Consider the following 16,802-nt stretch of genomic DNA (forward strand, 5'->3'; position numbering starts at 1 on the left):
CTCTCGCAAGGAACTCAAGGCGGCTTACATTATCCTCCTCCTCACCGTTGTATCCTCACAACAACAACCCTGTGAGGTAGGTTGGGCTGAGAGTCTGTGACTGGCCCAAAGTCACCCAGTGAGCTTCCATGGCCAAGTGGGGACTAGAACCCGGATCTCCCGGCTCCCAGTCCGTCACTCTCACCACTAGTTTTCCTCCCTCAATAAATCCTATAGTCCATTTGTATTTTTTTAAAGGTGTTAATGTTGCATATTGATAGAATGGATTTGGAAAGTGCCTTTGGTATAATGCAAAGACATAAAAGCAGAAGAAATTGGGACATGATACAGAGTTTGCTTCTGATTGCCATTATTTGTTCATCCACCATAGGGCACTGGGATCTGATACAGGAGGATCCACCAGAAATCCAGCCTCTCACTGTGGAGTTGTTGGCTTGAAGCCAACGTATGGCCTGGTTTCCCGTCACGGTCTCATTCCACTTGTCAACTCTATGGATGTGCCTGGCATTTTAACCAGATGTGTGGACGATGCAGCCACTGTGTTGGGTATAGTGATTATACATATACAACTTTGAGCAGTTGTCTCAAAGTTAGTTTAATTCAGTAATTCTCTCATGAGCCTTTTGGTTCTTTCAGGTGTCCTCGGAGGGCATGATCCAAAAGACTCAACCACACTGCAGGACCCCTTTCAACCATTTCAGCTCCCCAGCTTGACAGATATGAAGAATCTTTGCATAGGGATACCAAAGGTAAGTTGTATGTAATTGGTCAGTGGCAGGCAGGAAAAAATAATCTTCCACCCAAATTAAATTTTCATGGTGACCTACTGCCTCTGACATGACTGTCATATTTTTAAACTGCAGAAGTAACACAATTGATGCTTATAAGGCAAGTGTGGGGAAACCAGCACCCACTAGTTGCTGTTGGATCGTAACTCCCTCAGGCCCAGCCAGCATGACTGATGGTCAGGGATGATGGGAGTTGTAGTCCAACAACATTTGGAGGGCCACAGATTCCCCACCTGTTTAAGGAATATAATATTGGATATCTTATTCTTCAGCATCCAGTTCTATAAACATGTAGAATTTGGCATTGGTTGCCCATACCAACTCAGTGCTTTTAGATGGAATTAACATATGCTTTGGAGAGATTGTTTCTTTTAAGACTTCCATTTCTACCACACAAATGTTGGGAATAAGAAGCACTTGTTGAATGTTTGCCACCCAAATATTTTGAAGAATACCTTGAATTCTTTAACTGAATAATTGAAAGCAGCATTATCTTTATTTTGATACAAAATGAACACAATTACTTGCAGGCAAATAAAGTCCATGTCCCTGTTTCGGGAAGTTTCTTTACACACATGCATATGTTCATTTCCCCTTCACGTGGTGCAGGGCAGTTGCTATTGAGGAAAAGAATCGTAGAAACCCTAGCTGTAGGCAGGGAATTCTGAAGTTATTCATGTGTATTCTTGTAATCCAAATGTGCTCCTTGTGGATATACTTTGATTTTTTCTGGGGAAACAGTGAAAGGTATTTAAAAGCCCTGTTTGTTTTTTAGAGAATGAAATTCATATTCTAAATATATGGACCAACACTTATGGTTTATCATTTTGTCTTTCGCCAAATGAGTGGACTGAAAATGGGGTAGAAACTGTAAAGCACTCAGTATGCAGTTACAGAAACTATAAGAACTGGCCTATAAGAAGGTTTTTGTTCTAGTTTGAGGAAATATATATGCAATAGTTATTTGAGGCAAGGGGGAGCAGCAGAAGCATTATTACTGTGACTGTGTCATCACTACACATGGAATTGAGCCTTACATGTGATAATTGTTCACTGCAAAGGATAAGGGTTTAAAACTCCATGTTGCTTATTACTTTTCTTCTTTTAGTAGTTATCATTTTTAGTAGCCTAAAACACTTCAATCTGCATTGTTTTGTGAAAAACCCTAACAGAAGCTCTTCGCTCTTCTTTTGCCAGTGAGCTCCCTGCCTGTCATTTCTTCCTAAGTCATCACTCTGGTTCCCTGAGCTAGAGCTTATCCCAGCCCAGCCATTCCCAATCAGGTGACAAAAACAGGCTGGCCTCTGAAGCAAGCTGCAGTCTGGCACCGAGTCTGTAACTAGATTCAAACACATGCTGCCCTAAGTGCCTGCCAAAGGAAACATTGCATAATAATTTTTAAAAGGAAAAGAAAGAAAGAAAGAAAGAAAGAAAGAAAGAAAGAAATGTAATTCAGAGAGCAAAAGAGAGAGAGTTTCCTTTAACGTACCATGAGCCACTTGAGTATTTTTGACAATTCCAGCTCAGATGAAGAAATGCATGTACATCAATATGCTTGTGCATAAAATCATGCTTCCCCCCCCCCCTTTTCAAGGAATACAATGCATCAGGATTGTCTAATGAAACTCTGGCAGTGTGGTCCAAGGCAGCCAACTTCTTTGAGAAAGCTGGCGCCAAAGTGATTGATGTGAGCCTGCCCCACACCAGTTACTCCATTGTTTGTTATCATGTGCTGTGCGCAGCAGAAGTTGCCTCGAACATGGCCAGATTCGACGGTCTGGAGTACGGTAAGGCTTCTTTACATTCATAGAATCATAGAACAATAGGGTTGGAAGGGGCCTGTAAGACCCTCGAGTCCAACCCCATTAAAGACTTACGTAAGATATACACATTCATTGCCCACCAGAGCAAATGTAATATAAACCTTGTTAAAAAAGGTCAGCTCGGGTATGATATTATATATGAGTATTGGTCTTTAATTGGCAGCCCATGAGCTGTGTAAGATCTGTTGAGCCTCTATAACTGGCCAGAATCAAAAAGAAACATGGCAGATGGGACTGGCAAACAGCCAGTATACAAGTGAGATGGAAGCTTCTAAGGTGGCAGATAAAATGTAAGGGATGTGTATGTGCATGCGTGAGAGAGAGAATGCTACGTTCCCTACAGTATATTTGAACAATGCTGATCCACATTGCGCATTTACCTTCTTCTGGGATACCAGCAAGAAAAGCTGATTAAGGATTGTGGAATGATGCCCCACTTCTGGGAGAAAGGCATGCCCCTTTCCCAGGAAGTCCCACCACAGGGCTCTCCTTGCCTAGGGTAGGTCTAGAGCTGCGTATGGATTTGCTGATTGTTTGGTTTCTACAGTGGCGTATTATATGGAAATGGCTGGTCTCTGAAGTTGGCAGACAAAACAGTTTCTCCACACAGGAAGGTCAGGACAGAAATCGGCAGAGCACAATGTCCGGGGGCTACCTTGTTTGGACTGAATATCCCACTTGGGCATAAACACAATGATTATTTATTTATAGCTAGGCAACAGTTCAAAGAATTATGAAAGTTGGTTAAGCCCTGTTAACCAACATCAGACAAGTCTCAGCTGAAGTAAGCTGCATTTAGAACAAAAGCCAAGTATGTTTAAAAGAAAAAAATATCTTAGGGGGGAAAAACCTTGGGCTTCTTATGTATACCTTTCTGTGAGTCACAACACACAGCATGAGGCTAATTGAGTAAATGTCGATCCATTAATGATGTCAGGAGAAATACACAACCTGCCACAGTGCTAATTCTGAGCCAGCATATCTGATGTGCTCTTTAATTAAAGAAAGATTAGGCCTTTGCCAAAGTTTCTTTAGCGCTATGGAAAGTCTCTCATTGACTTCAGTGAGGTCCGTTGGTGGATGAGTGTCTTTATTATTGTTATTCCTGGGAGTATGTTTTTGTTATGAGAGAAATGTTGTCTCAGCTTTGTCCTTTGAAGAGCATGCTCTGACTGCAGCACAAAGTACATGCATTGTTCAGCTCAATTGTTAGCCTGTACTCAAGGTCAACTGATGAGAGAATGCAGTGTTACTGAAATATCTCTGTACTTCCTGGTCAAAGACAATGGCTCCTGTTTGGTATCGCTCTCTCCTGTACTTTTCAGTGTGCTTTTTAAGTGCCAAGTCAATTGAAACATTGTACTTCAACACCTTGACTCCCAAATTCCTGTTCCCAGGATTTTATTCCGGTGGCAGGTCGAAATAACAAAGCTGAACAAGTCTTGGCCCTAATTCAAAACATTTGTTTCGGAATGTAAAACATTCTGCTTCCATAAGGCATGCTGTGACACCAGTTTTGCATGATGTTTTGTGAGGTGATGTGTAACTTTCGGCACACTTCATCCTAAATGCTTATGTGATGGCACAGCAAGTCTTTGGAACATTTGTGACTATTGTAAGGTAAAATATGGTGCCCATAAAGTGCTAGTGTATACATGTGCATATTTTATTAATTTTAATGGCTGGATACTGGATTATTTGAGAAAAGTAATTGCTCCAAGGCCAATGCACGGTGAGCAAACAAACATTAAAAAGGTAAACTTCCAGGAGACTTTTGCCAAACATTTCAGGCCCCTCAGATGTTCCTTTTCATGCCAAAAATGTTCAGCCAAGAAAATTCAGCTCAGCATTAGTCTGAATAGCAACCTCAGATGGCTGCTGTTGAAACTCGTGGAAATTTTTGCTTTGTTGCCCATGAATGAACATTTAAACGTGGAACATTTAAATGTGTGCAACAACAGTATGTGAACCTCTGATATACTTTTATGCTGTACAGTATATTCATATCTATTGTTTATTCATGATGTAACTCGGAATAGTTTTTCAAATGTGTTTCCAAATTGCTGGTGACTTTTAACGTTAGGACACCGCAGCAGCGCTGACAAGTCCACTGAAGCCTTGTATGCAGCAACACGCCGGGAAGGTTTTAATGATGTTGTAAGGGGAAGAATTCTATCAGGGAACTACTTCTTGCTAAAACAGTAAGTTCAGCACATTTTAAAGCTCAAACTTACAAAGCCAGCATTTTATTTGTTGTTCAGTTAAGGGTGAAATTACTCATGCCGGACAGATTTTTCCACCTAGTTAAGGCAATATTATTATTGCTGATACTGCTGTAGTTGTGATATACAGCAAAACATTGTTTTCTAAAATTCTGCACAATATAATAGGTGACTCTCTCTTTTTTCTTCGTCTTCCTTTCCAATGTTCCCTCCTAGCTGGGAGCTTATGTTAATTTTCTCTAAGTGAAAACCTCAATGTATGTCTGTGCACATGTTAGGTACAAAATCTTCACTTCTGATAGATAGTTTAGTGAAGGGGTAAGCAACCTGGTGCCCTCCAGCTGTGTTGGACTACAACTCACATGAGACCATGCAAGCCTGGCCAATAATCTGGGATTATGGGAGTTGAAGTCCAAAACACCTGGAGGGCATCAGGCTGCATACTCCTGGTTTAGCAGGTCAGGTTTTGATTTCAGTCAGAGAAACTAGGATTGAATGTCAGCCCCATTTGGATGACTGAATGGAAGGGACCCAACTGGTTGCATTACATTCCCTGTCCCAAGAAAGCTATTCTATATCAAGAGTATATAGAACAGCATCCTGGCGAAGAGCTGTGGCTCAACGGTAGAGTGCATACTTTGCCTGCAGAAGGTTCCAGGTTCAATTCTGAACTCTCCAGGACAGGCTGGGAAAATTCCTGTCTGAAACCCCGGAGAGCCGCTGCCAGTCAGTGTGGACAAAACTAGGCTAGATGGACCAACTGTTATCTATAAGGCTATGCTGTTCCTAAAGAAGCAGGTCTGTACAGTAGCTGCTAGAGAACCAGGACAAGAAACAGTGGAGATTCTGATACTTCCAGATTGAGAACAGCTGTGGATATTTCATAAGGTCATGGGGAGAATTCCAAAGCAGGCCTTACAAGGCATGCATGGTTTGTATCAGTCCCTTGATTTCTTCTAGGGTAGTGTATTGGATAGACTGGTGAGACCTGGTCAGATTCCTGTTCACCCATGATGGTTCCCAGGGTGACTTTGAGCTAGTCGCTGTCGCTCAGCTTAACCGACCTCACAGGGCTTTTAGAAGGATAAAATGGGATAGACCCTGCATGCTGCTCTGAGATTGTTGAAGGGGGGATGCTGGGATGCAAACGAGATCGATAATAGCAATAAATTAACAACTGGGAGACAGACAGTGTACTGGGATGCTGTTAACTGTGGGAAGGGTGAGATGAATGTCCAAAGAGGCAGCCCAGTTGAGCTGGGATGCCCAGGGACTGCTTGGAGAGGAGGAAAAGGAACAAGGCCCTCACTAATTCCTCTCCCCTCCGAACTGTGGCCTGTGTCAGGGCATCATGCCACACCAACCTTGCCATGAAAACATTCAAGGAAAAAGAGTCCGCCACTACTCTGGGTAGCCACACCGCACTGTGGTAAAGAAGGGCTTTGTACTGAATATTTAAACCTAGTTCAAGTTCTCCATAATTTTCTTTGTCGTTAGGGTGGGGTGTACCACCTGCTGTTACAGCACATTGTCACAACACTTCCACAGCTGTTTCTGACATCTGCGTTGTTGTTATTACATACGGACTCAAATATTTAGGATTGCGTGAGCTACTGATCTAAATGAATAATGCTGTATTCCTGTGGACACTTACTTGGAAGTAAATGCTGTTGAACTCAGGGGGATTAACTTCTGAGTAAACATACATAGGATTGTAAACCCTCATTGAGATCAGCAGCTGTTTAGCCTGTGATCTGTGCCAGTGAAATCCAAATGAAATCCGATATGTCCTCTTCTAATAAGCTGTGGTCATCATCTCCAGCCTAGCCTAATTGAAATAAGAAGGTACAATTTTTTTTCAAAAAGATCTTTAATGATATACCAAGAACAGTAGCACTGGGTGATTAAAGAAAGGCAGGTAGAAGTAGATGGCTTCTTAGTCCAGAAGATGAGGAAGAAAAAGACTGCTAACAGTAGACGTAGCATACATAAGCAGCACAGCTGAGAGATTTTAGGTACAATACTACACTACCCCTGCTCAATAAAATGTTACCATACATTTGCAACTGATGTTTTGTTAAATCCTTACCCTTTGGCAGGACAAGATGACTGAGCTAGCCCTGGAAAAAAGGCTCAGCTTGGATAGATTGGTCATCTGAATGTTTCATAACTAGTAATTTTTTAGGAATAAACTTCACTTCTGAGAATAGTGCATTGAAGACCAATGGTGTATTCAGCTGAAAAGTTGAGGCTGGTGTAAAGATGCTTTGACTCATGCATTGGCTTTAGCAGTAGGCTTGGGAAAATGAATGTTTTATTGCAATTTATACCCACCCATGCCTTAGTTGACTACAAGACTAGAATGACTCACTTCACTTTTTCTAGTTCTCACAGAACCCTTTTCACTCTCTAGGAACTATGAGAAGTATTTTATCAAAGCCCAGAAAGTGAGAAGGCTTATTGCCACTGATTTTGCAAAACTCTTCAGTTCTGGTGTTGATATTTTGCTCACTCCAACCACTCTGAGCCATCCTGTGCCATACGTAGAGTTCATCAAAGAAGACAACAGAACCCGCAGCGTGCAGGATGACATTTTCACTCAGGCTGTCAACATGGCTGGTAAGAAAACATGAAAGTTCCTAACACTTTTTCTAATGATACTTTTTATTTCTTGAATCGGTCATTTAGGCAGCAGCACTGGAGAATTCCAAACAGCAATAAACTCTGGTTCTTTATTTATTTATACACACACACACACACACACACATCTGTGTGTGTGTGTATGAGTGTGTGTGTGTGTGTGTGTGTGTGTGTATACAGTCAGGGCCAGAAATATTAGAACAAGGATAACTGTTTTGGCAGTTGGCCTCTGTACACCACCACATTGAAGTTGAAAGGAAACACACTCAGATGGGAGCAAAGTCAGGACTTTCAGCTGTAATTCAAGAGGTTTGACAAAAGTGAGGCACTAACCATTCAGGAACTACAGCCAGCGGCATACACCCCCCCCCATCGTTGGTGGCTCATAAGTAATGGAACGAATGGCTGACAAGCAGCTGCATGGCCAGGTGTGGCCTGTTTCCTGGGTACCCCATGATCAAGCAAGCAGATGAAAGGCCTGGAGGTGGTTCTGAGTGTTACATTTGCATTTGGTAGCTGTTCACTGGAACTCCCAACATGAGGTCCAAAGAGGTGTCCATGTGAGTGAAGGAAGCCATCATTAGGCTGAGGAAACAAAATAAACCCATCAGAGAGATCGTAAAAACAGTGGGAGTGGCCAATACAACAGTTTGGAACATCCTGAAAAAGAAGGAATTAACTGGCAAGCTCAGCAACAGCAAAAGGCCTGGCAGACCACGGAAGACAACTCAAGTGGATGACCGCAGAATTCTGCTCATGGTGAAGAGGAACCCTTTCACAACAGCTAGCCAGGTCAAGAATGCTGTTTCGGAGGTAGGCATGTCATTGTCAACATCTACAGTGAAGAGATGGCTTTATGAATGTAAATACAGAGGCTTCACAACAAGGTGCAAACCACTGGTAACACTCAAGAACAGACAGGCCAGATTAGCCTTTGCCAGCAAACACCTAAAAAAGCCTGCCCAGTTCTGGAATAAGATTCTTTGGACTGATGAAACCAAGATTAACTTGTACCAGAATGATGAGAAAAGTATGGAGAGGGAAAGGAACAGCTCATGATCCAAAGCATACCACATCATCTGTCAAACGTGGTGGAGGCAATGTTATGGCATGGGCATGTATGGCTGCCAATGGAACCAGGTCACTGGTGTTTATTGATGACCTGACTGCTGATAAAAGCAGCAGGATGAATTCTGAAGTGTATAGGGCTATACTTTCTGCTCAGATTCAGCCGAATGCCGCCAGACTGATAGGACGCCACTTCATATTGCAGATGGAGAATGACCCAAAACATACAGCAAAAGCCACCCAAGAGTTTCTCAAGGCAAAGAAGTGGGATGTTCTTCAATGGCCAAGTCAGTCTCCTGATCTCAACCCAATAGAGCATGCTTTTCACTTACTGAAGACAAGACAGAAGGCAGAAAGACCTACCAACAAGCAGCAGCTGAAGGCAGCTGCAGTCAAGGCCTGGCAAAGCACCTCGAGGGAGGAAACTCAGCATTTGGTCATGTCCATGGGTTCCAGACTTCAGACAGTCATTGACTGCAAAGGATTTTCATCCAGGTATTAAAGGCGATCCTGAAGTTTGAAATGATGTTGGTTTGTTCCATTACTTATGAGCCACCAACGATGGGGTGTGTGTGTATGCCACTGGCTGTACTTCCTGAATGATTAGTGCCCCACTTTTGTCAAACCCCTTGAATTATAGCTGAAAGTCCTGACTTTGCTCCCATCTGGGTGTGTTTCGTTTCAACTTCAGTATGGTGGTGTACAGAGGCCAACTGCCAAAACAGTTATCCTTGTTCCAATATTTCTGGCCCTGACTCTGTGTGTGTGTGTGTGTGTGTGTGTGTGTGTGTGTATTACCCTGATTTGATCTAATATCGTACTTACCTAGAGCCATTTTGTTCTCCCTGTTTTCACTCCCTGTTCACCCACAGTTGCAATATATTTGGCAAGTACCCAAGGCACATATTAGGGCTTCATATTGGAACCATTTAGGGAGCTTCAGCATATTCCACAGAATTTGGTTCTGCTAGATTAAGAACTCACTGTGTCTAATCATCCAGCTTCTCTAAAAACTCTTGACACATTAAGTATGATGGTAAAATAGATACCTGTGATGAACCTTGGCCAGTTTGAGTTCTGTTTTTAAAAAGCTCAGACTCTATTTTAGTGCTTTTTACCAGACTAGGCTGATTTGGCAGCTGTGACCCTATCTAGAGAAAGCTGACATAGCTACAGTGACACATGCCTTGTTTACATCAGGGTTGTATTACTCTAAAGCGCGCAGGGCTGCCCTTGAAGACTATTTCTGCACCTGGTACAGAATGCAGCAAGTAGAACGTTTGTGGGAGTAGGCATTTGGATCATATTATTCTTATTCTGTATCGCTTACGTTGGTTTCCTGTTGGTTTTGGAGCCCAATTTAAGGTGCTGGTTTTAAAGACCTAAATGGTTTGGGGCTATGTTATCTGAAGGACTGCCTACACCTGTATGAGCTTGCCCATGCATTACGATCAGCATCAGAGACCCTGCTGTCTTGCCCACCAGCATAAGTCATTAGTATGGCGAATACAAGGGATGGGGCTTTCTCAGTGGTGGCCCCACACCTTTGGATCTCCCTCCCCAGGGAAATATGAATGGTCTCATCACTGCTGGCTTTTTAAAAAACACACATTTATTCCAGCCTGCATCTGGTGCTAAAAAGCATTTGCTGCTGCTGTTTTTACTGTGTGTCTGTTCAACTGTAATTTGTATCTTTATGTTTTTATCATATTATAAGCTGCCTTGCGAAAACAGTGTACCTTGAAAGGCAGGTTAAAATCTTTTAAATAAATAATAAATGTTAGGATACCACCAGCAAGCATTCAGTCCTAGCTGAACATTTATGCCTTTGGGTGTCACCAAGGCAACAACTGGAAGGAATTCATCAAGTAGAAAATTTGTCCTTCCTTCCTGGAATCTTGGAATCAAATACAAATATGTTTGTTACTAGGCAGGAAAGGGCTGCTCTAGCCCCACTGTATGATGTTATCTATGTTTTGACCTGCTCTACTTGGCTTTTGACAAGGCCTGCCACTTGTGGGCCCTTTTCAACATGTAAGTTATTGGCTGGTATTTGTTGATTGATTGGCTGGACCCATTTTGGCCAATCATGATGAGATTAGGTTTTTAAAAAAGAGATGGACCCAGAATCTGGCTCTCTCTCAGTTTATTCTTCTTGCAGCCTTGATAAAGAGCACATGGTAGTCCCAAACTTCTCCAGAGCCCAGAAAACATGTGGCTGACACCATCTTGAACATGTTAAGAACATCTATGTGTGTTATGTGTATGTATGACGTGTGGATCTTGGGTAATTTGTTCTGAAACCCAAAATTGGAGTAGGATGGGGACTGTTTTGTACCATGCTTAGGACTGATTCATTTTCTTTGAAGGCCCTTTCGTGTGTGGGCTGTTTAGCCACTTCTCATGGTTGGTGGCTTCTGCAAAATGAGTGTATCCTAGTCCCAGAAAATTGGAATAGGTTATTCTTCCTTACCACTGGGAGTGGATGAAAGATGGGCTGTTTTCAAGAAAGATCTTCATGTTAGCTATGCAAACAGCAATAAATTGATAGTAGTTGACAAATTACAATGTAATATATTTAAAACACTTGCCAAAGTTGTGGGGTTGGGGGAGCAGTAAGGATGAACATTTAAACTGAAATATGAACCCTCAGTCAAGCACCTAATGAAGGACAACCACATTGATCATATTAAATTACCCTTCAGAAGCTGGAGATCTGACGTCAAATCATAGTTTTGATCTTGTCTGATTGGGTGACTTTGGGAAGCTTTTATCTCATTGGCCATAAAAGAAAATGGTAATAAAGGTTTGTTTTAAGGATAAATGAGATAAATGTGGGTAGCATGTTTCAGATTTAGCTTTAACTTATAAAGCTAAGTTAAAGATTTGCCTTGTGCGTATATATTTGCCCTGGTGTTCCTGCCAAATGATGCCAATAATTATGTGTTTTGTCTTTCAGGGCTGCCAGCTGTAAGTGTTCCTTCTGCACTCTCAGAGAAAGGCTTACCAATTGGGCTGCAGTTTATTGGCCGTGCTTTCCATGAGGCGCAGCTTCTCACAGTAGCCAAATGGTTTGAAAAGCAAATGCAGTTCCCTGTCCTACAACTAGAAGGGATAATGGATCACCTTGACACTGTTCCTCACCAGGAGAAGTCAGCATTTTTTTCATGAAGCAGGACTGTAAGGTTTAACTATACAATGAAAAGGATTGTGGAAAGCCCAAAGCTATGTGTTTTGAAGCTTTGAACATAATTTCTGCATGAATGATATTCTGATTCAGGAAGCAAGCATGTAGTAAATGGAATAAACTCAGATCATCTGAAGTATTTTTACTGTGCAATTAAATTGTCATGTGGTTTGGAGCTGTATCATAGTTTCTTATTGTTAAATAACAAAAGGCTAATAGGTTATTGCAATAATGAAATGTCAACCCAAATGCACTAGCACAGATAACCCAGCAAACTGGATTAGAAAGATTGGCATGATAAATTAAGCATCAATGTGGACATGGAGAGGTAGACATCAGATCTATACAAAGCTACATTTATGTACACATTCTTAGTTTTAAAAGGCTAGTAATACAAGGAAGACTTAAAGAGAGAGACATATATCATGTAATCTGATCAATAGATAGAACACATCTTGACTTCTTTCCACCTCCATCTCATGGAACTGCAAGCTGCTCTGATGCCTTCCAGTTTTTATATTGATGGCCAGCCTCTATAATCAAATTTACGCCATGATTTTCAATCCATTTAGTTAGAATATGTTCCACTGACTTCAACATATACTATACCTCCAAATTAGTGTACTTGGGATCTGAGCATTGGAGATCCACATACATTTAGATGGCAGCAATATATCAAATGGGCTACAGTGCTGTGGTAACCTGGCCTGTATTCCTTTTCCCATGTTTCAGTGGAGAAAGCAGATGCTTTCTAGACCAACTTTGTGTCCCTTTTAGTGAAGACCCAGGTTATTGTCTACTTGTAATTGTCTTTTGAATCAGCCCTAGGTCAGTTCGGCCCAAGTATAATGTGATGCAATCATTATTATATTAGGGTCTTGCAAAATTTCTTTCTTATGAGAAGCTTTTTGCCCCAGGAGTATTGATCACGCATATGTAGAGAATGAGTAATTAGTGTGTGCTGAAATTGTGTTTCTTCCTATCTAAAATTAATCACTCTGAATACTAATTTAAGTACACAAGTCACATGACAATAAGAGCTATTTATTCTATAGCACAATCATCAATACCCTTCATGGATCACTGCCTTGTTGTGGCGAAGGGGCTTGCGTAACTCAGTGAAGCCATAAGCTATGCCGTGCAGGGCCACCCAAGACGGACAGGTCATGGCAGAGAGTTCTGACAAAATGTGGTCCACTGGAGAAGGAAATGGCAACCCACTCCAGTATTCTTGCCAAGAAAACCCCATGGAACGTATCACAAGGCTAAAAGAGATGACGCCGGAAGATGAGCCCCTCAGGTCGGAAGGTGTCCAATATGCTACTGGGGAAGAGCAGAGGGTATTTCCAAGTAGCGCCAGAAAGAGTGAAGCGGCTGGGCCAAACCCGAAAGGACACTCAGCTGTGGATGTGTCTGGTGGTGAAAAGAAAATCCGATGCTGTAAAGAACAATATTGTTTAGGAACCTGGAATGTCAGATCAATGAATCAAGGTAAGCTGGAGGTGGTCAAACATGAGATGGCAAGATTGAACATCGACATCTTGGGAATCAGCGAACTAAAATGGACAGGCATGGGCGAATTTAATTCAGGTGACCATCATATCTACTATTGTGGGCAAGAATCCCTTAGAAGAAATGGAGTAGCACTCATAGTCAACAAAAGGGTGGGAAAAGCAGTACTGGGGTACAATCTTAAAAATGATAGAATGATCTCAGTACGAATCCAAGGCAAACCATTCAACATCACAGTAATTCAAGTCTATGCCCCAACCACTGAGGCCGAAGAAGCTGAGGTTGATCGGTTCTATGAAGACCTACAACACCTTCTAGAACTAACACCAAAAAAAGATGTCCTCTTCATCATAGGGGATTGGAATGCTAAAGTAGGAAATCAAGAAATCACCGGGATAACAGGCAGGCATGGCCTTGGTGTACAAAATGAAGCAGGACAAAAGCTAATAGAGTTTTGCCAAGAGAACATGCTGATCATAGCAAACACTCTTTTCCAACAGCACAAGAGGCGACTCTACACATGGACGTCACCAGATGGTCAATATCGAAATCAGATTGATTATGTCCTTTGCAGCCAAAGATGGAGAAGCTCCATACAGTCAGTAAAAACAAGACCTGGAGCTGACTGTGGCTCAGATCATGAGCTGCTGCTTGCAAAATTTCGTCTTAAATTGAAGAACGTCGGGAAAACCACTAAACCGTTCAGGTATGACCTAAATCATATCCCTGATGAATATACAGTGGAGGTGAGGAATAGATTTCAGGGATTAGACCTGATAGACAGAATGCCTGAGGAACTATGGACGGAGGTCCGTAACGTTCAGGAGGCAGCAACAAAATCCATACCACAAGACTGGAAAAGGTCAGTTTACATTCCAATTCCAAAGAAGGGCAACGCCAAAGACTGTTCAAACTACCGCACCATTGCGCTCATTTCACATGCCAGCAAGGTGATGCTCAAAATCCTACAAGCTAGGCTTCAGCAGTATGCGAACCGAGAACTACCGAAAGTACAAGCTGGGTTTAGAAGAGGCAGAGGAACTAGAGATCAAATCGCCAACATTCGCTGCATCATGGAGAAAGCAAGAGAATTCCAGAAAAACGTCTATTTCTGCTTCATTGACTACGCTAAAGCCTTTGATTGTGTGGATCACAACAAACTGGCAAATTCTTAAAGTGATGGGAGTACCAGACCACCTTACCTGTCTCCTGAGAAACCTGTACGAGGGTCAAGAAGCAACAGTAAGAACCAGACATGGAACAACCGATTGGTTCAAAATTGGGAAAGGAGTACGACAAGGCTGCATATTGTCACCCTGCTTATTTAACTTATATGCAGAGTACATCATGAGAAATGCCGGGTTGGATGAATCAGAGGTCGGAATTAAGATTGCTGGGAGAATTATCAACAACCTCCAATATGCAGACGATACCACCCTAATGGCAGAAAGCGAAGAGGATCTCAAGAGCCTCTTGTTGACGGTGAAAGAGGAGAGTGCAAAAGCTGGTTTGAAACTCAACATTAAAAAAACTAAGATCATGGCATCTGGCCCCATCACTTCCTGGCATATAGAAGGGGAAGAAATGGAAGCAGTGACAGATTTTACTTTCTTGGGCTCCAAGATCACCGCAGACGGTGACTGTAGCCATGAAATTAAAAGACGCTTGCTCCTGGGGAGGAAAGCTATGGCCAACCTAGACAGCATAGTAAGAAGCAGAGACATCACCTTGCCGACAAAGGTCCGTCTAATCAAAGCTATGGTTTTCCCAGTAGTAATGTATGGCTGTGAGAGCTGGACTATAAGGAAGGCTGAGCGCTGAAGAATTGATGCTTTCGAACTGTGGTGCTGGAGAAGACTCTTACGAGTCCCCTGGACTGCAAGGAGGTCAAATCAGTCCATCCTAAAGGAAATCAATCCTGAGTGCTCATTGGAAGGACAGATAATGAAGCTGAAGCTCCAATATTTTGGCCACCTAATGCAAAGAGAAAACTCCCTGGAAAAGACCCTGATGCTGGGAAAGACTGAAGGCAAAAGGAGAAGGGGACGGCAGAGGATGAGATGGCTAGATAGCATCACGGATGCAATGAATATGAACTTGAGCACGCTCCGGGAGAGAGCGCAGGACAGGAAGGCCTGGCGTGCTATGGTCCATGGGGTCACGAAGAGTTGGACACGACTGAACGACTGCACAACAACAACAACAACACAATCATCAATAAAAAAAGCTTTAGGTTTTCAGAATGTCATACTAAGAAGACGACGAATTCAGTTACAACTGACTAGAAGTTGCAGCAAATGAAGGCACAACAAAGCAAATGCCTTATGCCACTGTCCTCAAACTACTTTGTGGATGTACAACCCATTGATTTCAATGGAACTTATTTCAAATCATATATTCTTAGACTGGGGTGTCATTTGCTTACTGATTCCTATAACTAACTGACGCTTGCCTGGTAAAGGAATCCTATTTGTTGTTTATGGAACCAGTTCTGTCTCCCCCACCTAACTTATGAAGCTTTTTGGCACATACACAGCTTAATAAAGACGGATGCACATTTCTTTATAACATTTGTTATAAACCAGAAAAACTCCTGAACGGAGAAGCACAACTGGTCTTGTGCAAGAACTTTGTAACAGTCTAGAACAGCAGCATTATATCCAAGTGGTAAGTATGGATGTCTTCCAGATTGTCATAAAAATTAGAATGGGCTCCAAGACAGCAACAACAAAATCAGTTGGTGGGTTTGCTTAGCAGAGAGCATGGAAGCTCCCTTGATCACAACTTTTTTGGTGGAAAGGTGGGGTATAAATAAAAAAATAAAGCTGCTGCTGCACTGTAGGAATGCTAGTGATTCTCTGCATAGCCAGAGAAGTTGATGTAGAAGGGGCTTTCTGAAGGTGGAAGCTCTTGACAACTGCTGCTTTACATGATCTTGTAGTTCAACAGGCCTATCGGCATGTTGGCTTCATAATAAAACTATGGATTCTATCTCTGAATGGTGATGCAGATCAACATCGCTACAAGGTTCCTACTGTGCCCCTCTATGGTGTTAACGTTAGAAATGGGTGACCTGTCTTATGCAAGTTCATGGCGTGATTTTCCTTATCTTAGAACAGCATCTTTACATTTTTTCTTAATCAACTTGATTTGTTATCTAAATGAATTCTTAGTAGTATGCTCTTAGCAAACTACAAACATGGTTTACGTAAATAAAAGATTGCTGGCTGAATGCTGCATCCAGAATTTAGTGATGAAAATGGTCTGCTTTGTTGAAAGTTTTCAAAGAACAATTAGCAGCTCCGCATCTGTCAGACAGTCTAGACTTCAGGAACAGAATATCCTATGGGACAATACTGGTTTAGCTGATTCATAGCGATGCTTCCAGTTCTACAGTTCTGAGATTCTGTAGATTCTTGGATATACTGTAAGTTCAGAAGTCTTTGGAACACATAGCCAATTTTTAGTATAAAGTGAGGCTATCAAGCAGCCCCCTTTAGTTATGCTGTCCCTGTCCCTCAACAAAAAATTAATTGTACATTTTGGATTCCACAAAGATGAA

At 42.1% G+C, this 16,802-nt stretch overlaps 1 protein-coding gene across 3 annotated transcripts in view; it reads left to right on the forward strand.

The window, feature by feature from the left end:
• Positions 1 to 12,486, forward strand: part of QRSL1 (glutaminyl-tRNA amidotransferase subunit QRSL1) — a 28,200-nt gene extending 15,714 nt beyond the window's left edge. For all 3 annotated transcript variants that reach the window (XM_084827218.1, XM_084827219.1, XM_084827220.1), the window contains 6 exons: positions 371 to 546; positions 637 to 749; positions 2,383 to 2,575; positions 4,695 to 4,812; positions 7,247 to 7,452; positions 11,501 to 12,486. In XM_084827218.1, coding sequence (XP_084683344.1) covers positions 371 to 546; positions 637 to 749; positions 2,383 to 2,575; positions 4,695 to 4,812; positions 7,247 to 7,452; positions 11,501 to 11,712 — 1,018 coding nt within the window. In that variant the 3' untranslated portion in view covers positions 11,713 to 12,486. The remainder of the gene's footprint in view (positions 1 to 370; positions 547 to 636; positions 750 to 2,382; positions 2,576 to 4,694; positions 4,813 to 7,246; positions 7,453 to 11,500) is intronic.
• The last annotated feature ends 4,316 nt before the right edge of the window (positions 12,487 to 16,802 follow it).

The sequence above is a fragment of the Heloderma suspectum genome, chromosome 1 (assembly GCF_057233095.1).
Source record: "Heloderma suspectum isolate Gila_16-S chromosome 1, 16-S_ref, whole genome shotgun sequence".
In the NCBI taxonomy this organism is placed as follows: Eukaryota; Metazoa; Chordata; class Lepidosauria; order Squamata; family Helodermatidae; genus Heloderma; species Heloderma suspectum.